Here is a 23463-nt window from a genome sequence, read left to right on the forward strand (position 1 = left end):
ATAACTGTCTCATATTGATATGGGTTCCAATTTAATATGGGATAATTATGCTTCCGCCGGCAGTATAAAAGTAGACAGGTAATCATACACTTTTTTGAGGTGGTGAAGTAGTTTAAAATTAAAAATTATCTTAATAAAAAAAAAACCGAAGAAATTTGTTTTTTCTCATATTTGAATATTTTTAGACTTGGGGGCCGTCCACAAAGTACGTCACGCTCCTAGGGGGGAGGGGGGGTTACGAGCAGCGTGACGACTCATACAAAAATTTTAGAGATTCAATACAAAAAAGTGTGACGAAGGGGGGAGGGGGAGTCGAAAATCGTTAATTTTTGCGTGACGTACTTTATGGATCTTCCCTTGCGGATGTTTTGAGATTTTTCAAACTAATAGGTTGTTCTCTACTGATAAAGCTAACACTTTTGCAATGTTATGTCAAAATTTATTCATCAGAGCAGTTTTCACATCAAAAAGCGGGGTTCAACCCTCGAAACGTTGACTTACAAAAGCAACAAATATTGTTCAAAGATAGTTTACCGCTTTCCTATAACCAGCAGTTCTAAAGCATTTACCTTTTTCCAGTCTTTCTGGAGATCCGTTTCGTTTGATTGATAGCTTTACAATTCCATACAAGCTAAGCGCAGACTTCTGGTAATATTATAAATGGCCTCGTTGAGAGAGGGCGCTCCTCTGCTTCCCGTGTTTACTGTGTTGGGGCCAATCCCAGCATGGTGTATCTAACTTCCTCTGGATCACGGGCAATGTAGTCTTTGCAGACAGCAATGGCATCCTTCAGCAGAGTTTCCGCTGATGTTGCCCCATGCGGGACCGGGAAATTCTTCCTTCCGTCCAACTCGTACAGCTTTCCGTCATGATGGACAAATGCGATGAAGTGGTGATAGACTTTCTCGTTGATATCCGGCGCAGGCGTTTGCCCTTCGTTGGCAATGATCTCGTGTGTTTCGGTAAAACCGCCATCATTCTCAAGCAATTTTCCGCGCTCCTCCGGTGACTTATCTTTGGCCGCATCCATATACTTTTTGATCACGCTGCCTTCCTCCAGTTCGATGTCCGGGTTGTTTAGCACGGCATGAACCAAGGCAATCGTTCCACAGGCATTGTGTACATACTGACGCATGTAGAAAAGACCTGCGGGATATTCGATGTTCTTGGCCTTTAGCTCGGCATCCTCTTTGGCACGAAATTCTTCATTCTGCAGAAAAAAATATAATTTTGGAAATTGAGAATGACATTATGTCGAATGAATTGTTACATGAAACTTTTAACAGATTTCGCTCTCTATAGTATAGTTGGTACATTGAACAATTTCTAATGATATTTATGTTTTTCTTTTGAAATCCATATCTGCAATGTTGAAAGAAATCAAGAAGGAGAGGATCCTTGATTCCACTCTTTAAGACTAAAAACAAAACCATGAGGATTTCTTCTTCTGGCCACACCCATCTTTGCTGTAGCGACTGGAAGCACTACCTACTATACAAATGGATCCGTATCAGGCCGATCAAACTGAGACGTTATCCAAGCTGTCATAAAACCTATCGGCCAAGGAGAGAATTAGATACAGCAGTTTGTCGAATGCAACATCGTGGTGTGCCAAGCGGATGATTTGCAAAATTGCTAAAAATTGCTTATAAAATATTTGAATTCTAAATTGTAACTCTAAGGATCATAATTTTAAAAGGAAATTAATTCTACTAAATTTTGGAACTGTAAGTTACTAGCTAGAGAATAACCATGAATAACGTTCAACTACATTGCAAGACACAGTTCAAAGTGGAATTAAAACTAAGGTCTCGGAAATGTCTTAGAATATTCTTAAGTCAAAAGTACGTATTCTATGCCTACATTAACGACCAGATATTTAAGATCGATCTATTTTATTGTACACTAATAAAATTGCAAATCTAAAGTTTATTTTCTATTCACTAATATGTTTTATAAGGTTTTGAGAACATTACTTTTATGTGGAGTTCTAATGAATCTTTTTGAGAGTTCTGTAGTCTTGGGCTGAAAGTCTCTATAATAAAGACATAAAAAAAGAGTTCTGTAATTTTACTCTGGGAGTTCTGAAGAACCTTTCTGGGAGTTTTGGAGAAATCCTCTGGAAGCTCTTGGAAATCCTTTTAGGAGTTCTGCAGAGATCTTTTGAAAGTCTGGAGAATTCCTCTGGGATTTCTAGACAATTGTTTGGGAGAGTTCTGAAGATTTTTCCTGGGATTTCTGGAAAATTCTTCTCGGAGTACTTGAAAATCCTTTAGAGAGTTCTGGAGAATCTTTCTACTAGTTCTAGAGGATGGTACTGATAGTTCAGGAGAATCCTTCTGGGAATTTTGGAGAATTCCTCTGGGATGTGTGGAGAATTCTTCTGGGAGTCCTGGAGAGTTCCTCTTAGACTTCTGGAGAACTTTAATGGGAGTTTTAGAAAATTCTTTTTGATGTTCTAGATAATTCCTCTGAGAGTATTGCAAAATACTTCTGGGAGTACAGAAGAGTGAATTTCTCAAAGAGAGAGTTCCTCTGGAATTTCTGGAAAATTCTTTTGGGAATTCTGAAGGAATCCCCTCTGAGATCTAGAAAATCCATCTCAGTTATGAAGAATTCTTCTGTAAGCTCTGGAAAATCCTTTTGAGAGCTCTGAGGAATTATGAAGCGCTCTCAGAAGAACTCTCAAGAACTTGTCACCACCCCCTTTGGAGGGGAGGCCGCATGAGACGGAGGACAAAAAGTTAAGAAAAGCGATCAAGATGGCACTGGTCCTCATGACCCACTTAACACAATCAGCCTGAAACAAATAGATGGTTCGAACAAGTGGGACCAATGGCGAAGAGTACTCGGAGCCGCTCTTAATATACTTAAAGCATAAAATTCACATGCAAATTAAAAGAGGTGTATATTAATTACTTACGTTCTATTTCAGCTTAAACCTAGAGAAATGTATGAAAAAAATGAGAGAGAAAACCTAGAGAAAAGTGTTAATTTGTGTGTGTGTCAGTGTTGAAAGTGTATCCCCCGGCGACGATGGAACGTAGTGCCTGCCCGGGCAGACCGATGAACTGCACCAGCAATCTGCCGGCCATCCACAGCTGCCGCTTTGCGCCACATTCCGCCAGGCGATTGGTGTTGGCGGTGAAAAGATAGGCCTGCCGTAGGTAACACAACGGATTACTTCGGTGCAGTGAAGCTGAGCTGAGCTGATTGCAATTTATTGCGAATCACGTGTGCTGCCTGCTTAGCAGTTAACCGACAACTAGCTCCACATTAGCTTGGTCGGTGCCTTCGTCTCGGCTTTGATGGTGAGTTGATTATACTCTCTTATCTTTTGGGGATGTGATAAGAGCAGCGATTGATATGGAGCGAGAGATCTTTGGATGCTGTGAGATGATCGTGTGCAGAGGGTTACTGATGTCGATTTATGGTATCTTATGGTAGGTTGCGCCAATTGGTTCGTATGTTGGGCAGCATTTCAGCTCGTAATCTTTTCATAGTCCCTTTTTCTGTTGGATGTGGACTCTCTCAACGTTGTTCTCATCGATATTTGGACTTTATTCGTGTTCTGTTGTTGTGTGTTGTACGTGTAGTGTATTTCACATGGTAAGATTGATTTCTGCTTCAATTACTTAAGGGTACATAGGGGCTACATTGATGCCCTCGCGAGGCCGTTGGAAGTGTGCAGGTTACAAACTTTCAGAGCAACTTTCCGGGAATCATAGAAGGATTCGCCAAATCTCCCACCAAATTTCGTTAGAATTTTAGAAAGAAATCTCCAGAACCCGTAGAAGGATGCTTCTGAATTCTCAGGGGAATTACCCAGAACTCACTGAGGTACTGCCCAGAATATGAAGGATTCTCAGAACATCCGGAGGAACTCTCCAGAATTCATAGAAAGATTCTCCAGAACTCTTAGGAGTACCGGAGTAGTCTCCAAAATTTATGTTAGCCTCGTTAGGACTAAACTGGATTTTGCGAGTGTGGTGGGCCGGCCACAATATGAAGTACATATTCAGATTTGCTGTGAGAAACCTTGGATGGAGAGAAGAGTTACCGGTGTATGAGAATCTCTGCTCGTTATTTGACCTCTACACCATCAGTAGCAGACACAAGATTGCTGACATCGCCTTTTTCTGTAACATCTTGAGAGGGCGAATTAGTAGTCCATATCTCTATAACCGGCTCAACTTCAACACTAGCCCGGTTACTGTTCGTCGTCGGAGGGTCTTCGATCCTCCATTTAGATCAAGGAACTACACGCAGCACGAGCCTACCAGCAGGTTTATGAATGAATTTAACAGACTACAAGATGTAATTTCTACAAACATGACAACAGAAGTACACCCGATTCTGTTTTTACACGGGGGATGCGTTCCGTATAAAAAAATCAGTTCAAAATTTGGAAATCCGTGTAAAAAAAGTTTTATGATTTCTCGACGAATCATGCAAAATGGAGCAACTTTGCAAAAATTTTGTATTGGATTTTTTTTACACAGCCGAGTAAAAAAAATTTGTGTAAAAACAGTATCGGGTGTAATTCGTGATAGATTAAGATTATTTTTAAGAGGACAATTGTATATGTGACAATAATTATGTGTATAATGTATAAGTAGGGTAACGGGCTTACAGCATATAGTCCAATAAATCAAATCAAACCAAATACCAAAACAAGCACTCCAGAGCTTCCAGAAGGAACAAGAACTCCAAGAAAGAATTATCAAACCAGGGCAAATCTCCAGAAACACCAAAACTCTTAGGACAACATGCCAAGAATCCCAAAAATATTATACAGAACTTCCAAAATTATTCCTTGGAACTCCCAGAAATATTGATCGGAATTCTGAGAGGAACCCTCCAGAACTCAAGAAGGATTCTACAAAACTCTCAAGAACTTTTAGAAAGAATCTCCAGAACTCCCAGAGAAATTGTCCAGAACTTCCAGATAAACTCTCCAGAACTCCTAGAAGGATTCTCCAAAACACCCAGAGAAACTTTTCAGAGCTTCCAGAAGGAATCTTAAGAACTCCCAGAAGGATTATGCAGAACTCCAAGAAAGATTCTAAAGAACTTCCAGAAAAACTTTTTAGAACATCCAGAAGGATTCCTCAGAACTTTCCGAGGAATCCTACAGAAATCCCATAAGAACTCTCCAGAACTCTAAAAATAATTTTCCAGTACTCCTAGAACAGCTATTCTCAACCTGGGGTACATGTACCCCTGGGGGTACCTTCGCTGGCCCTAGGGGGTACCTCGGACAAAAATGTGTAATGGCGGACGTATTACAATTCCAATCAAAACTCATTGATATAGTTTTGATAATTGTGTATTTTTATTTCAAAAATTATATTGTACATAATATGCAATGCGATCAATGAATCCCAATTGAATTGTGCCTTCCACAACCAGCGAAATGTATAAAGGGCTGCGGAACAAAAGATCGAACGAGCAAAACGTCGAATGAACTAAATGCATTTTTTTCACTAATGCTCGGTTGCTTCGTTGCAAGAGGATTAGAAGCATCCTTCTAAGAATCTCGGAAGCCTTCTTCCAAGCAGCTTAAAGACCTTTTTAGAAGTGGCTCGGAAGCTTCCTGGGCACTTCAGAAGCCGTCTTTCAAGTGATTAGGTTGCCTCCTTTCAAGAGGCTCGTAAGTCTTCTTTTAAGAGGCTCGGAAGCCACCTTTTAAGAGGCATGGAAACATCCTTTCAAGAGATGCGGTAGCCTCCTTTCAAGAGGCTCGGAAGCCTTTTTCAAGAGGCTCAGAAGCCTTCTTTCAAGTCGCTGAAAAGCCTCTTTCCGAGAAGCTCGGAAGCCTATTTTCAAGAGGCTCGGAAGCCTCCCTTTCAAGAAGCTCAAAAGACTTCTTTTCTAGAAGCTCAAAAGACTCTATTCAAGAGGCTCAAAAGCCTCCTTTCAAGAGGCTCGGAAGCCTCCTTTCAATATCTTTTCAAGAGGCTCAGAAGCCTCTTTTGAAGAGGCTCAGAAGCCTACTTTCAAGAGGCTCAGAAGTCTTCTTTCAAAAGGCTCAAAAACCTCCTTCTATGCTCAGAATCCTCCTTCCAAGAGGCTCGGAAGGCTCCTTTCAAGAGGGTCGGAAGCCTCATTTCAAGAGGCTCAAAAGCCTCCTTCTAAGAGGCTCGGAAGCGTCCTTTCAAGAGGCTCGGAAGCCTTCTTTCAAGAGGCTTGGAAGCCTTACAAGAGGCTCGGAAACCTCCTTTCAAGAGGCTCGGAAGCCTATTTTCAAGAGGCTTGGAAGCCTCCTTTCAAGAGGCTCAAAAATCTCTTTCAAGAGACTCAAAAGCATCCTTTCAAGAGGCTCAAAAGCCTCCCTCTAAGAGGCACTAAATTGTCCTTTCAAGAGGCTCGGAAGCCTACTTTTAAGAGGCTCGGAAGCCTTTCAAGAGGCTCAAAATCCTCCTTTTCTAGAGGCTCAAAATCCTCCTTTCAAGAGGCTCGGAAGCCTCCTTTCAAGAGGCTCAGAAGCCTCCTTTTTAGAGGCTCAGAAGTCTCCTTTCAAGAGGCTCAAAAGCTTCCTTCCAGGCTTATAATCCTTCTTTCAAGAGACTCAAAGGTCTCCTTCCAAGAGGCTCCTATCAAGAGGCTCGAAAGACTCCTTTCAACATCCTTTTAACAGGCTGGGAAGCCTTCTTCCAAAAGGCTCGTAAGCCTTCTTCCGAAAGGCTCGGAAGTCTTCTTTCAAAAGGCTCGGAAGCCTTTTTTCAAGAGGTTCGAAAGCTCGGAAGGTTTGGAAGTTTCCTTTCAAGATCCTTTCAAGAGGCTCAAAAACCTTCTTCCAGGCTAAGAAGCTTTCAATAGGCTCAAAAGCCTCCTTCCAAGAGGCTCGGAAGGCTCCTTTCAAGAGGGTAGGAAGCCACATTTCAAGAGACTTAAAAGCATCCTTTCAAGAGGTTCAAAATCTTGCTTCTAAGAGGCTCGGAAGCGTTCTTTCAATTGGCTCAGAAGCCTCCTCTTTTCAAGAGGCTCGGAAGGCTCCTTTCGAGAGGCTCGGAAGCCTTCTTTCAAGAGGCTCGGAAGCCCCCATTCAAGAGGCTCAGAATCCTTCTTTCAAGAGGCTCAGAAGTCTAGTTTCAAGTGGTTCGGAAGCCTTCTTTCAAGAGGCTTGGAATCGTCGTTTTAAGCTGCAAAGGAAGCCTCAGAAGCCTCTAATGAAGAGGCGCGGAAGTCTACTTCAAAGGGATACAAAAGCTTAAAGGAGCTTCCCTTCAAAGGGCTGGGTATTATTCTTTCAAAGGGATTGGAAGCCTAATTTCGAGAGGGGGTACCTCAATTAATGCAAAAGTTCCAAGGGGTACCTCTCAAGAAAAAGGTTGAGAACCGCTGTCCTAAAACAATTCTTCAGAGCTCTCAGATAAATTCTCACAAAACTCCCCAAAAAAAACTCTCCAGAACTCCCAGAGGAACTGTTTAGAACTTCCAGAAGGATTCTTCAGAACACTTAAAGGAACTCTCCAGAACTCCAAGGATTTTCAAGTAGTCCTAGAACAATTCTTCAGAACTGTTGACCGGAAGGGTTTGGATGATTTTGTTAATTTATTGTAGAATTACAAAGTTCTGTAGTGTACGCTACCACTCAACTGGGTTTTCCTGTTTGAATACTCTTTTTTGATCAACTGACGTCTATATTTAAGTACATTAAACCGCTGGCTCGTGGAGATTATTCAAAACCAATTCTTTAAATATACACTTATCAATTCAAAATTCAAAATAATTAAAAAATATATAAATTCAAAATCAAAATTATATATCACCATACTAAAAAAAAACTATTATTAAATCATACTATAGCATTACAAAAACAAACATGTATATGTATATGTACTATTCTACGTTGGTTGACGAAATAAATAAATAAATAGATCGGACATGGACCAGGACAGCTCACGACTTCGATCCGAGATTAGTAACAATAAGCATTGATGGCGAAAATTAAATCAGACAATAACCAGATAGTGTTTATAATTCAGTTTGGGCTAAAGGAAAATCATCAGCAATATCTGACTAGCTTCTACTTAGCACTGGCAAATACAAAATAAATATTTAAGGTATTATTTTACGAATTCATCTGCTTTCCTATTTACGATTGGCAATATCTTCTATAATAATGAGCATTCGGTATCTACTGTTCGACGACTCCTCATCACGGCTCTAGCTGTCAACCTCTCGATAGGTATGGGTGCGACTATAGGTAGTCACGGTTCAGTTTCGATTGCAAAGGGGCATGTGGAGTTCAACGGGATCTGACGTAGCGCAATGAACACTTCCCCTCGCAATGCAACCTTGGGAAGCTGCATTCTCATTCACGTTCACGTCGAGCACAACGAGCTTCACAGTAGGCCGCTCGTAGATTCCGCTGACTGTTTGCACTGTTGTACTCCTTACCTGTCCATTCGACCCCTGCATAATCCCAATTACACAATCTTTGGGTCAGGTGTTTCGCGGAGAATTTGGATCAACGACGATCACAATGTCATTGACAGCTATGGGCTTCGTTTTAATAAACCATTTGGCCCTACGAGTGATAAGAGATAAGATAATCTCGGAGCCACTGTTTCCAGAATTGGTTAGCTTAAGTTTGTGATAGCTTCCAGCAGTTCTTTAGCACCTTCGAGTTATCGTCAAACGGAGCCCAGAATCTCATTCCATTACTTGATCCAAGTAGAAAACGGTTGGGAGTAATACAGATGACTGATTGTCGTCAACAGGAATACAGGTTAGCGGGGGAGAGTTTGTAATATTCTCGATCTCCGCAAGCAGATTTTCGAGAACCTCATGAGATAACGTTCGGTTCGATTGTAGCTTTGAAAGGTTTTGCTTTACCGTTCGTACGAGATGCTCCCACGCCCCTATATGTGAGGGGAAGCAGGGGGAATGAAGTTCCAAGTAGCTTGTTCCCTGAAAATTCGTACCTCTGTCGCTGTATATGACAGCTGGTAAACCCCTTCTAGCCATGATGTGTCTTAGTGACTTTATACATGAATCAGTAGTCATAGTGTGAACGATTTGCACGTGGATGGCGCGAGTGGTTAAGCAGGTGGCAAGAAGTACCCAAAGTTTTTCGAGACGGGGTCCAAGGGTGATCGCGATTGGTCCAAAGTAGTAAACGGACGAGCATATGCAGCCACGCGAGGTAAAAGGAAGGTCGCCCATAGCTGGTGATTGGGGACGTGCACGATCGTTCATGCAGTGCTGATAGAATTGGCGAACTTTATTGTAGGTTGTTTTTAGACGAGAAATACTGTATCGTTGTCGCAACTCATTAACAACTGTGCTATGGTTTTGATGATGGTACTTGGTATGATAATGAGATATAATAAGTTGAGAGATGGAATGATTCCGTGGGAATATAATTGGATTCTTTGCATCCGGATGTACAAACGTGCAAGCTTTTGTTCTGCCATGAACACGAAGTACACCGTTTTCATCGAGGAATGGACCTAGATGATATATAGGACTGCTTCTGGCTATTGTTACTACATATTCGTTTGAATCCATCGCTATTCACTTACGTCTGAAGGAAGACGAACGCCGTCATACGCATGGCCAAGCGATGCATGTTCAAGACCTAGCAAGATCCTAGGGCAAGCGTTGCAGTAGGATTCTACCGGGAGCCCGCTAAGATGGCGGAACCGATCCATCAATTTCGAGTACATTAATGTTTGGGGTCTTATTTGCAGGTCCTGAATCGTACGTACGTTAGACATTCTGTGTGACTTGAAGGAATTTACTACGGCTGATATTTCTATCTCGACTCTTTGCGATGTATTTTCTATTTTTCCTGCTGTCTACAGGAGCCGTTGTGCTTTCGCAGACACTTACGGCATAACTTTGGCTCCCGTAGGCAAGCCCATTTTGTATCTAGAGTTAACTCAGCAAACCTTTTGTACTTAGCCACTGCGCCGCAGCTACCTTTGCATGTAATGCATTCTTCTTTTGGTGTTGCTATTGGTCCTGGATTAGCTTGCACCTTCTCTGGTCGAGATCGTCTTAGCTCTGCATAAGAATGTATATTGACCTTATGTCTATGCTCGAAAAAACTTACGTTGTCTGTGCTCTGGGGTCATATTGACCCCAAAATGAAATTGCTTTAACTTTTTTATTGTTTGGCCAATTTTGGATTTTTTGGGCAGTTTCGAGAGATAATTTAATCATCTTTCAGGGCGTTACCTGAGATTGATCAAATTTGTTAACAACTAATTTTAATTTCCATTAATATTATAGAAATCCCTGAAGAAGGTGGAATATACACCAAAACGTCGGAAAATAGAGGCAATAACGTTTTAGCTGCTTTATAAGACTGAAAGAACCGATAATCAAACAAAAATGTACGAATGATCTCAAGTTAGAGCAATATTTCACATATGTTGTACACTAGCGCCGCCTAATTGTAAAATTCCTAATTTATTTTTTTCGTCACAAGACAGTCCATTCTCACCAGATGAACTATGCCAAAGACATAATTTTTACAAATTTCAAATTTGTGCGATAGGAATATTTGCAATGAGGAAATTCCATATATCGGAATATCTTGAGTTAGTCTAAATTAATGATTTCATATATGCCACCACCTAGCGGACAAGTTCTAAACTAATCAATGCCTCATGTCAAAGCACACGCCTGCCTGCATAATCTTTTTGAAAAGCTGCAGCTCAAAATGGGTAGGGTTCTAAGATAACGTCCTGAAAGATGAATAAATTATCTCTCGAAACTGCCCAAAAAATCCAAAATTAGCCAAACAGTAAAAAAGTTATAACGATTCCAATTTGGGGTCAAAATGACCCCAGAGCACAGACAACGTAAGTTCTTTAATAAAAGAATACTGCAGTTCTCTTTTTCAAGATTTTTGGAGCGAATTTGCGCCTAAGTGACAGATCTCGGCGAGTTTTACCAAACTACCAAAAATTAGGAGAATCGGTTGAAAACTAAAAAACTGGCAGCGCACTAAGGAGTATCTCACCCCAAATCCTGGCCAAAAGTCAAAAACAATATTTTTAGATATCTCCATATTATTTTTCGTTTTTGTACTCTCAAATAGTAATACTAACTTGCCCTGGGATTTTTGGATCAATATTGATTACTTGTGAGCAATGCTGGCTGCCAAAACTTCACCATAATTTACATGCTAGTTTTATCGCAATTGTCAATGAAAAAATGTTCATGTTTTATCGTGTTTTTCTGGGTTTTATTGATTTTTAAGATGAAAATCAATATAGGTATCAATAATGAGGGTATGTAAAATCGTTTCCAAGCATGATTCGATCTGAAATTGTTTTTAGGTGATCCATAATGACGATATTAATTGCTAGCTTTTTTACCTTTTTTACAATAATATGTTTTACAAAATTAAACTTTTGATTAGGTTCCAAGCCCGATCAAGCAACAAAATTGTCAGCGTTGGAAAGATTGAAGTTTCCTCAATAAGCTCACCGAAAAACATTTCACGCATCCTCACGCAATCGTGAGTTGTTTTTAATTGAATATAGTGAAGTTTTCTAAGAGAAGCTCGGCGAAAAAAATAAATATTAATGATTTTAAGCGACAAAGCTCATAAAATGGTTTGATTTCAAAGAAGAGCTGGACTCTGATGAAAAGCATACGAATTTTTCGGATGTAAAAGGTTGTTAAGAAATAAAGCGGTTGAAATGCAACGAATTTATCTGCACTTGTCATAAGACGAGTTAATACAATCCCATTGAATTCCACCACTTAATTGTATCTTGACAGATACGTATTTCGACCTCAAATGTAAGGCCGTCTTCAGTGTCTCGTACTTGACTCGACTTGACTCGGTGGAATTCAATGGGATTGTATTAACTCGTCTTATGACAAGTGAAGACATTCCACTAAAAAGCTCAAAATAATTTTCTTATCAGAATTTATCTGATCTGCTCCATTGATTGTAATATCAATACATTATCCAGAGACTTTAACATTATCCTATTATTATTTATTTATTCAGACTAAGACCGAAGTGGCCTGTGCGGTATGTAAGAGTCTTCTCCCCATTCGGCTCGGTCCATGGCAACACGTCGCCAGCCACGCAGTCTACGGAGGGTCCGCAAGTCATCTTCCACCTGATCGATCCACCTTGCCCGCTGCGCACCTCGTCTTCTTGTGCCCGTCGGATCGTTGTCGAGAACCATTTTCACCGGGTTATTGTCCGACATTCTGGCTACGTGCCCGGCCCACCGCAGTCGTCCGATTTTCGCGGTGTGAACGATGGATGGTTCTCCCAACAGCTGATGCAACTCGTGGTTCATTCGCCTCCTCCATGTACCGTCCGCCATCTGCACCCCACCATAGATGGTACGCAGCACTTTCCTTTCGAACACTCCGAGTGCGCGTTGGTCCTCCACGAGCATCGTCCAGGTCTCGTGTCTGTAGAGGACTACCGGTCTAATGAGCGTTTTGTAGATGGTCAGTTTGGTACGGCGGCGAACTCTATTCGATCGTCTTGCGGAGTCCAAAGTATGCACGATTTCCAGCCACTATACGCCTCCGAATTTCTCTGCTGGTATCATTTTCGGCAGTCACCAGTGAGCCCAAGTACACAAATTCTTCTACCACCTCGATTTCATCACCACCGATGCCAACTCACGGTGGGTGGCTCACATTGTCTTCTCTTGAACCTCTTCCTATCATGTACTTCGTCTTCGACGTGTTGATGACTAGTCTGATCCGCTTAGCTTCCCTCTTCAGTCTGATGTAGGCTTCCTCCATCTTCTCAAAGTTACGTGCCATAATATCTATGTCGTCGGCGAAACCAAATAGCTGGACGGACTTATTGAAAATTGTACCACTCGTGTTAATCCCTGCTCTTCGTATTACCCCTTCCAAAGCGATGTTGAATGGCAGACACGAAAGACCATCACCTTGCCGTAACCCTCTGCGGGTTTCGAAGGGACTCGAGAATGCCCCTGAAACTCGAACTACGCACATCACCCGATCCATCGTCGCTTTGATCAACCGTGCCAGTTTATCCGGAAATCCGTTTTCGTGCATTAGCTGCCATAGCTGGTCCCGATCGATTGTATCATATGCGGCTTTGAAGTCGATGAATAGATGATGTGTGGGCACGTTGTATTCGCGGCACTTCTGCAGTACTTGGCGAATGGCGAACACCTGGTCCGTGGTGGAGCGTTCGCCCATAAAACCCGCCTGGTACTGCCCCACGAACTCCCTTGCAATTGGTGCTAGTCGACGGCATAAAATTTGGGAGAGTACCTTGTAGGCGGCGTTCAGCAATGTGATTGCGCGGTAGTTGCTACAATCCAGCTTATCGCCCTTTTGTAGATGGGATACACGACACCTTCCATCCACTCCTGCGGCAAAACTTCCTCCTCCCAAATCTTGGTAATGACCCAGTGCAGCGCTCTAGCCAGTGCCTCACCACCGTGTTTAAATAGCTCTCCTGGTAGTTGGTCAACCCCAGGGGCTTTGTTGTTCTTCAGCCGACCAATCTCCTCCTGGATTTCCTGGAGATCCGGGGCCGGTAGAATTATGTCCTGCGCGCGTTCCCTAGGTCCATCACCATACCGCCATCTTCGTCTGCCACATCGCCATTCAGGTGCTCTTCGTAGTGCTGCTGCCACCTTTGGATCACCTCACGCTCGTTCGTAAGAAGGTTCCCGTTTATGTCCTTACACATATCGGGCTGTGGCACGTGGCCCTTACGTGAACGGTTCAACTTCTCATAGAACTTTCGTGTGTTATTAGTGCAGTACAGTTGCTCCGTCTCTTCACGGTCTCGATCTTCCTGCTGACGCTTTTCCTCCGGAAAATCGAGTTTTGTCTGTTCCGCGCCTGTTTATATCGTGCCTCGTTCGCTCTCGTGCGGTGTTGCAGCAATCTCGCCCATGCTGCATTCTTCTCTTCTACTAAATGCTCACATTCGCCGTCATACCAGTCGTTTCTCTGATCCGGGGCACCGTGCCAAGTGCAGCGGTTGCGGTGCTACCAATGGCGGATCGAATATCTCTCCAGCCATCTTCAAGAGACGCTGCGCCTAGCTGCTCTTCCGTTGGGAGTGCCACTTCCAGCTGCTGCGCGTATTCTTGGGCTAGTCTACCGTCTTGTAGCCGCCCAATATTAAGCCGCGGCGTCCGACTTCGACGCGTGTTGTACACCGTCGAGAGTTTTGAGCGCAGGCAAACTGCAACGAGGTAGTGGTCGGATTCAATATTCGCACTGCGGTAAGTGCGGACGTTCGTGATGTCGGAGAAGAATTTACCGTCGATTAGAACGTGGTCGATTTGGTTTTCCGTTTCTTGGTTAGGTGATCTCCATGTGGCCTTGCGGGGAAAGAAGGTGCTTCGGACTACCATTCCGCGGGAGGCTGCGAAGTTTATGCATTCGATACGGTGTGCAGACTATCCGGTCCGATGACCGGTCTATACATTTCCTCCCTTCCTACCTGCGCGTTCATGTCACCGATGACGATTTTGACGTCCCGCAGTGGGCATCCATCGTATGTCTGCTCCAGCTGTGCGTAGAACGCTTCTTTCTCGTCGTCGGGTCTCCCTTCGTGTGGGCAGTGCACGTTGATGATGCTATAGTTGAAGAAACGGCCTTTAATCCTCAGCTTGCACATCCTTGCGTTGATTGGCTGCCACCCAATCACGCGTTGGCGCATCTTTCCCAGCACTATGAAGCCGGTTCCCAGCTCGTTGGTGGTGCCACAGCTTTGGTAGAAGGTAGCCGCCCGATGCCCGCTTTTCCACAACTTCTGTCCTGTCCAGCAAATCTCCTGCAGCGCCACGACGTCGAAGTTGCGAGGATGTAATTCATCGTAGATCATCCTGTCGCAACCTGCGAAACCTAGCGACTTGCAGTTCCATGTTCCAAGCTTCCAATCGTGATCCTTTATTCGTCGCCTAGGTCTTTGCCGATTATATCGAGTCGCATTATCTCTTATATTGTTCGTAATTATTGGTTTTCCAGGCGGCTTATTGGGCCTGCGCAAACCTCCTGTCTCGCCGGAGGGCCGTCGTGTCAGGGCTGTTTAGCGTCCCACCTAACACCAGTACTTGGGCTTGTGCGCTTTGAGCGGCACACGGTCGCTTTGGCGGAGCCTACTTGCGGATACATGCAGCTTTTTATAGAGGTTTAACAGGGCCCACTGTCAAACCCCACCACATCCTATGCATGCGCCACAACTCGCAGATGGCCTGGTGAGGGATCGTCAAGCCCTTGGACAAAGTCCCTGCTGCCCCCGAAAACATTAACATTATCCTATGACAAATTGATATAGTTGAAGTGAACAAACGAAGCACATTTTCAGCAATCTTAGCAAGTAATAATTAAAGAATTAAAATTAACATAAAAACCATACTCATTGACAGAGTCAGAGGAGGACACCACTCGTCGCAAGCACGCTGCAGTTCCTAAAAGCAGCGTTCTTACGCCAAGTGGTGCTTTACCTAATAATAACAACTGACGCCGCCGGTGGTCATACTTCACTACTAGTGTAATACAAAGAGCACAAAAGCAATAAAATACGCTTTACTGTTAATATGATGCATTTACAACCGACAAAATGATTGGCATAGTTTTGGCCACGCTTTTATACTGCGTACTCCTATGTGCAGCGTTTCAAAGTGGCCTGGGGTCATATTGACCCCAGAGCACAGACGAAAAGTTAAGGGAATCATCGTGTCTAACTCCGCGGCTCCCCGAAACTTTAGCTGTAGTCTGCATGACTGCGCTGGCATCCTCAGCAATCGAATAAAGCCAACCGCTAAAATCAAGTAAGTCGGGCGCTTGGTTGTTTCTGGAATGTTTCGCCAAATCCAGCTTTAATCCAGGAGGTATACGATTTTCCAATTTAATTTTTAATGACGCCTTATACACAAAATCTTCCACTCCGCATGCTTCAATCGTTGTTACCAAATTCTCAACCGTCAGTTCAAAATTAACCACTGTTTCCAATTTCTCCACCTGGGGCGATGACAGCGACTTTATCTTCCTGATGGACGCCTGCACTATTGCTTCTGGCCTGCCGTATAACATTCTAAGAGTAGAAATCACACTAGTCACGATCGATGGGTGGAGTAGTCTGCACCGTACAGCTTCCAGGGCCTTTTCTCTAAGACATTTTCGTAAACGCAGCATCTTTTCTTCATTAGAAAATACGCACATCTGCGTAGATGAGTTGTACAAGGAAATGAACAACGGCCCGTCTTCGGGATCTCCGTAAAAATCCGGCAGTTCTTTGTATACAACTTGTCTTGCCCCCAACTGACCCCGATTGAGAATGCACACATGATCTTCCAACATTTGCAATTATGTACAAAATTCTGTAGTGTACGCTACCACTCAACTAGGTTTTCCTGTTTGAATACTCTTTTTGGATCGACTGACGTCTATATTTAAGTACATTAGTACATAATCCAGAGGCGTCGCGTCCGCATGTGCAACCTGTGCACTGCACATGTTGCAATTTTATCCCCAACATTCAAACTCTAGATAGATTTCTTGTCTGTATTTAAATTATGTGCATTTGAAAGATGTTTCATGCAAATTTGACTATGTATTAGATACATAAACGGAAAATATGCATGTTTTTTTTATAGGCGGCGTGATGTGAGGCAACCAAATGCTGCGATGGGGACGCGTTATATTTTTCTCTACGATACCGAACCGACCCACCGACACCACATGTTGTATCAACACGGAACTTTCAGCCGAGAACGTTTTGTCATGCATCATACACGCATTATTTTTGTATGTGTGGATCATCTGCTCTAACCGCAATCGGCGATGTATAAATAGTCAAAGCGTTCTTCGCAGGCAGTGCACGGTTTGGTGCCTATCGAGAACCGTTTCAAACAGCGCATGCGCGATTCGGTGAAGAGAGCGCGATCGGAACAAAATCTAAAGAGAAGAGTAAATCGCGAGCATTTCTGTTTCCTCAAAGCGTTCCATGACGAAAGTTCCGCTTATATAAACAACGCGAAGTAAAAGCGCTTTTGATATTTTTTTTTATAATACATCCACTAATCCTGACGACAATGTACTGTCCGATAATACTAACGCGACATTAGCTCAATTTAAACAGAAATTGTCATCTGCTAATAAGCGTAATAAAACCTGTTTACAAATACGCCTATTATATTAGACATTGAAGTAACCGACAATATTAACATATTGTAAACAGACATTTTCATCTTCTGATGAAAATCTATATTGTCGCAGAATTTGCGAATATGAAACGGGTCAACATGTTTGAAGATATTTATTTTTAAAGGTTTTTTTTTTCGTGAAATCCAATATATTTAGTTAGGGAGGGGGTAAGTCAAATGTCAATTGTCCACACGAATTTATGAAATTTTTTATGAGCAAATTTCCATGCTGATGGACGGAAAACTTCTCGACATCTGTCCAGTCCAGAATATTGATCAAAGATATAAATTGTAAATAAAATAATTATTAATTGAGACGAGTAAGGGAATTTCATTGTTCTCTTTATTGTACAGACTTTATTTTTCTGATATGGCATATTCCTTTTCCGTATTTAAAACTTCGTCTCATTTTACGAATAACTCAAATTAGAATTGAAAGTGCCAGTTCAATAATTTCCGAATAGATATATTGCTTATTTGCCACATTGGAATAGTGGCTGATGATAGTAATTTTTAATTTTACTTAAATCACTTTGAAGCTTAGTTAAGTTTGAGTTAATTCAGAAAGTATGAAGTAGCTAAGAACTATAGATAGTGGAATATATAGATTAGCGAAGATAAATCCTCTGTCTCCAAACGAACTGTCAAACGTGTCTCCAAACGAGCATGACGTCACGATATCAATGGAAATGTTAAGGGCTGTGACGTCATATGCGCGCTTGCACGGTCAAAAAAATCGACTCAGCCATGCTTTCGCTCATCTATAGATTCTACTATCTATACTAAGAACTAGTTAGATGCAACAAAATAAGCAAACATATTGAGAAACACGCTGGAAAATTATTTGTTTATTATTTCAGGTCCCTTTTATGTGTTTTTCTCGAAATATTAAAATAGTGCACAGGTTGAAGAATTGATCACGCGACGCCTCTGACATAATCAGATAGTGTTTATAATTCAGTTTGGGCTAGAGAAAAATCATCAGTAATATTTGACTAGCTTCTACTCAGCACTGGAAAATACAAAATAAATAATGAAGGGATCGTTTTACGAATTCATCTGCTTTCCTATTTATAATTGGCAATGTCTTCTATAATAATGAGCTATCGGTATCTACTGTTCGACTTCCCTCATCACGGCTCTAGCTGTCAACCTCTATGCTCAACGTTTTCATTCGTCCTTCACTCCCCATTTGAACACGGGTAAAAAAATGGTCTTGTGACGTCATGATGCAATGATTCATAGTCAGGACAGTCCTCTCAATAGGCATGAGTGCGACTACAGTCGCGGTCCAGTTTCGATTGCAAAGGGGCATGTGGAGTTCAACGGGCTCTTGCATAGCGCAATCGATCAAAACTTCCAAAGACACTCTTCAGAACTTCCAGAAGGATTGTTGAGAATTTCCATAAGAATTTTCCAGAACTCCCAGAGAAACTCTTTAGAACTTCCAGAAGGATTTTCCAGCACTCTCAGAGAAACTCTCAAAAACTTACAAAAGGATTCTCCAGAACTTCCTAAGGAACTTTCCATGGCGCCAAGGAAAATTCTTCAGAACTCCCAGAAGGATTCTCCAACACTCCCAGAAAAATTCTCCAGAACTGGCAGAAGGATTCTTTAGAACTCCCAGAAGGATTTTTTAGAACTCTCAGAAAGATTCCTCAGAGCTCTCAAAGGAACTCTACAGAACCCTCTAGAGCTCCAAGAAGGATTCCCCAGTACAATACTTCAGAACTCCAGAAGAAACTCTTTAATAGTTCCAGGATTGTTGAGAACTCCCAGTGGAACTATCCAAAACGCCCGAAGGAACTGCCAGAACTCCCAGGGGAATTGCTACAGAGCTAGCAGAAAAATTCTTCAGAACTTAATTGAAAATCAAGTCGTTTTCGGCCGTTGCAGTCTTGTAAAGCAGCAAAAACAAGTTTACTTCTGCATCCGACGGTTTCGGTAATTTATTTTACCTTTTTTAAGGATTCTAAAAATGTTTGCAATTAGTTTTAATTTTACAGTTTGTTTTTAGCCCATCCCTAGTTTTACTCACTGAAGCTTATTTCGTTGTTAGAATGGTAGTGTTACACACTAATGTAGAACTTTAAGAAGGATTCTCCAAAACACATAGAGAAACTTTCTTTCTCTTTCTTGAAAATAAAACTTGTGCGGTATCAACCAACAATTTGAAAAGGAAACCTCCCGAGAGAATAATTGAGAAGCGCTGCCATATAACAGAATAAAATATAGGTTTGGATTAAGGCTCGCCTATATGCTGCTTATCTTGCCCTGTCTTACCCTAAATACTCACAATACAATTGGTCGGCGTTCTACCATACTGCGGCAAGAGGCTTTTTGACTGACTTGTGACATTTTTACAAAAAAAAACGGATTTTTTTTTCGTACATACATTTGTTGAGGTATCCTCAGTTATACTGCCCATGATCGCATAAATGTAACATTTGCATTTTGGTTGATTTTGTAAATCGTTTGTCAATCCTCCCCACAAACTCAATCATTTTCAGCTTACCACAGATAAGCAAGATAGTAAAGCCTATTTTACTGTTGTGGGATTAGATGCAGTAAATTGAGCTTTCTGAACGATTCACAGTTTTTTTTACAAAATGAACAAAAATGCGAGTGTTACAAATATGCGATCATGGGCAGTATAGAGGATTGAAAGATATTCGACACGATTTGTGATCAATTAAATCTGCTAAACGAAAGCTGAGTTTTTTTGGCGCTTGGTGCGATTTTGCATAACCGTGACCAATTAATTTTAAAATAGCATTACACTAATTTGGTAATGTTATTCCACTAAAGAAAAAAAAAAGTTACCTACTACAAATCAAATTTTAAATTAAAACAAAATACCTATCTGGTTCTAAACTAATTAGATAGGAATACAAATGAAACTTACCACTTCCGAACAAGGGAACAGGAAAATTAACGATTTCAACGGCTGTGGCACGAAAGCCAATAGATCTTCATCCGTACCGTAGATATCGACGATATTCCACAGCGGTGAAACTCCGAGTTTTTCCAGATATTTGTTCAGTACCTTGCAAAAGATGATTTTATTTTAACATTCAAATAAATAGTACAAAAAATGATAATACGTACATCCGGGTTCGATTCCAAAGGCAACCAAGTGGCCATTTTGGGTACGATTGCACAAAACTTTGACCAAAAAATACGAACTGCAAAGCAACACTTCTACGCTACCTTTAATTGAATTTCTTCGTGCTATAATTTAATTTACTTAGCGATGAGTAATGGCATACCAAGGAAAAGATATTTTAGCCGGCTCTTTGTCCTTGTCCAGCCAAGAAGCGCAGAAAAAGTTGATTAATCACTCCCACGAAAAATAAATAACAAACCAAACCGGCAAAACGGAGCCAACGGGACGGGCAAAGCAAAAAACGCATACGTCAAACTGGCAGCTCGAAGCTTTTTAATATTGGGCGATTATCTCGACGAAAAAAGCTTTCTTCCCCAAGTGCAGAAAACCAGATCCTGAGGATCTGTCTCATTTGGAGAATTAAACTTAAAAGTGACAGTTCGAAAATTAAAAAATCACCCCGTTATAAGAATGGCTGGTGCTACCCAGCAATTCCAATAGGACATCGATGGAAAATGATTCGATATCTGTCAAAAGTAATCTTGCTCTGCGAGCAGGGTTATTTGATAATTATTGAAATGTCACTTTTTAGTTTAATTTCAGTTTAATTATCCAATTGAGACAGACCCTCAAAACAAAATTGTAAAATGAAATTCATTCATAAAACATCGAATCGAGTTGCAGTCGCGCTGGGGTCGCGCTATACGCCGGCCATTATTCGCAAAGGATTACGCGTGGGTAATCATTTTCACGGAACACAATCATGTTATTCGTCAAACTATCCGTATGGTGCACCTACATCTTCTACCTCGTTGGTACCGCCCTTTTGTGCGCGATACTGAACGGATCCTACCATTTCTACGAGTGGTACCATTCAAACCGATTCCCATCCCGGACAAGCTATGAGTACATCATCGTTGGATCTGGTACAGCTGGTTCAATCATCGCGTCCGGTATCCCCTCAGACGATGTGCTACTTCTGGAGGCCGGTTCCATGCGTTCTGGATTAATGGACGTTCCTTTGTTGCAACCCTTGCTCCAGGGAACGAATTATGACTGGCGATACCAAACGGAACCACAGGACGATGCTTGCGGAGGTTTGAATAACCGGCGAAGCTACTGGCCCATGGGTAAGGTATCCGGAGGAACGTATATGTTCAACAATATGATTCATTATAGGGCGGAAAAGGCGGATTTCAAAGGATGGTTCTCTGACGATTCTGAATTGAAAACTTTCATGAGAGGGTTCGATGATATGACAAATGTGGAAGAGGTGGGATTCGAAACAGATTTGGGCAAGGCGTTCATCAAGGCAGCTGGAGAGGCCAGTTTGGAAAAAGATCTTTTCTACAAACCGAATGTGAGTGTGAGCAATGGAAGGCGATGGACAACAAATCATAAGTATCTCGAGCAGCCCAACGTGGGTCACGAAACTGTCTTTAACGCTCTGGTGAACAACATAATCTTCGAAGGTAGAAGAGCTGTTGGAGTTGTCCTTAGTAAATCCGGACGTCGTGTCCAATTGATGGCCACAAAAGGAATAATTTTGACTGCTGGTACAATAGGTAGCGCGAAAATTTTACTACAAAGCGGTGTTGGGCCAAAAGAACATCTAAAACAAATTGGTATAAAGCCAATTATTGAAGCGAAAGTTGGAGAGAATCTGCAGGATCACATAACTACTGGTATGGATTTGGTATTGCTGTCAAAACGACTTCCTTTTCGAGCTTGGAATTTACTCAATCCTCTAAATATTGGAAGGTATTTATTTGCCGACGGACGCAATTCATCAATCGGTTTCGGTGGATGTGAATGTCTAGGATTCGTCAATTTAGGATCTAACTTCACTCATACACTGGGATTTATGGTTCTCCCTGTGGGAATAACGATTGATGCGGGACATCATTTGCGTGACTTAATTAATCTTCGTCAAGATGTATGGAATCAATATTTCCTACCTTTGGTCGATCAAGATATACAGTCTGTGACGATTCTACCGATTTTATTACATCCCAACAGCAAAGGATTCATTAAACTACGTGATGCTGATCCCCAATCAAGCCCAGTAATTCAACCAAACTATCTACATGATCAGAGAGATATTCAAACGCTCATTACGGGACTGAAAATACTACAACAAATACTGGATCAATCGTCGATGAGGGCACTTGGTGCTGAACTTAATCCAAAGCCCTTCCCCGGCTGCGAACAACATCCATTCGGAAGCGATTCCTACTGGGAGTGCTACATCAGATCGCTCACTCTAACGCTGTATCATCCGGTGGGAACGTGCCGCATGGGACCGGAATCCGATGCGAGCGCTGTTGTGTCGAACGTGGACTTCAAAGTACATCACCTGGACAATCTGTACGTCGTGGATGGATCCATTATGCCAAATTTACCGAGCGGTAACCCCAATTCAGTCATTATTGCCTTAGCGAAATATTTTCTTAAAGTAAAATTTTAGTGTAATAAAGCTTAGTGTGATCTCTATGTAAATTGTAAATTAGTTGATATACTGCTCTCACATGCCCAAACAATGTTATTTATGAACAAACAAAATTGCAATTGACCTTTCCCGTCAAAAATTGTATCTCGTTTTATTATCTCAGTCGATTCTTTGGGTTATTTAAGGTCAACTTTTCCAAAGAACCTATATTTTTTTAAGCCTCTAACTATTTTTAAAATCGAAAACAAAATCCGAAAAATGTATGTTGAAAATACATTTTTCCTCTGCTTGTCATTTTATGTGACAATTGCTTTCATCATGTTTCATGATTTCCCCAGAAACCAGAACTCATTTGCTGACAAATGCTGGCTGCAGATATATGGCCATTTCCGTACATTTTTAACATACCCTCAAAAATATTCCAAACATCTACGGTCTCCGTTAACCGATCTGAGTTTTAGAGTGAGGACAAAAAACTAGAAGAGTTTTTGCATCTGATGGTACCAGCACAGAGAAACAGACGTCTCACTCAACATATGTTCCATCGTACACCTTTTTAACGGTTTATTTAACTTTTTGTAGGTGGTCAATCGGCCACCGATGGCGCTTTCATCGATTTTGCTTGTGTTTGACGTTTGCACACTACCGCCATCTGGTTGCCACTTGGCCACTCACCGGGATTTTAGCATTGGGGGACAATGTTTTCGTGACGATGATTTTGATTGCATTTTGTTCTAAGTGAGACGTCTGTTTCTCTGTGGTAC

At 41.8% G+C, this 23463-nt stretch overlaps 2 protein-coding genes across 2 annotated transcripts; one reads left to right on the forward strand and one right to left on the reverse strand.

Moving 5' to 3' along the window:
• Positions 1-417: 417 nt before the first annotated feature.
• On the reverse strand, positions 418-20492 carry LOC134203817 (ubiquitin carboxyl-terminal hydrolase-like). The gene is made up of 3 exons (XM_062678664.1): positions 20253-20492; positions 20050-20190; positions 418-1210 (listed from the first exon to the last, which is right to left on the reverse strand). Exons 1-3 carry the CDS (start codon positions 20286-20288, stop codon positions 701-703), a joined length of 687 nt encoding a protein of 228 aa, XP_062534648.1. The 5' UTR covers positions 20289-20492; the 3' UTR covers positions 418-700.
• Positions 20493-20902: 410 nt separating this feature from the next.
• On the forward strand, positions 20903-22749 carry LOC134203818 (glucose dehydrogenase [FAD, quinone]-like). The gene has a single exon (XM_062678665.1). It carries the CDS (start codon positions 21014-21016, stop codon positions 22715-22717), a length of 1704 nt encoding a protein of 567 aa, XP_062534649.1. The 5' UTR covers positions 20903-21013; the 3' UTR covers positions 22718-22749.
• The last annotated feature ends 714 nt before the right edge of the window (positions 22750-23463 follow it).

Source organism: Armigeres subalbatus, unplaced genomic scaffold, assembly GCF_024139115.2.
Source record: "Armigeres subalbatus isolate Guangzhou_Male unplaced genomic scaffold, GZ_Asu_2 Contig245, whole genome shotgun sequence".
NCBI classification, from domain to species: domain Eukaryota; kingdom Metazoa; phylum Arthropoda; class Insecta; order Diptera; family Culicidae; genus Armigeres; species Armigeres subalbatus.

Excerpts from the sequence above, each read along its gene's own strand:
- LOC134203818 (XM_062678665.1), top strand. The coding sequence starts at position 21,014 with ATGTTATTCGTCAAACTATCCGTATGGTGCACCTACATCTTCTACCTC.
- LOC134203817 (XM_062678664.1), bottom strand. The coding sequence starts at position 20,288 with ATGGCCACTTGGTTGCCTTTGGAATCGAACCCGGAT. Across the intron at positions 20,191-20,252 it reads CTTTGGAATCGAACCCGGAT|GTACTGAACAAATATCTGGA; the intron begins GTACGTATTATC and ends ATCTTTTGCAAG. Across the intron at positions 1,211-20,049 it reads TGTTCCCTTGTTCGGAAGTG|AATGAAGAATTTCGTGCCAA; the intron begins GTAAGTTTCATT and ends TTTTTTCTGCAG.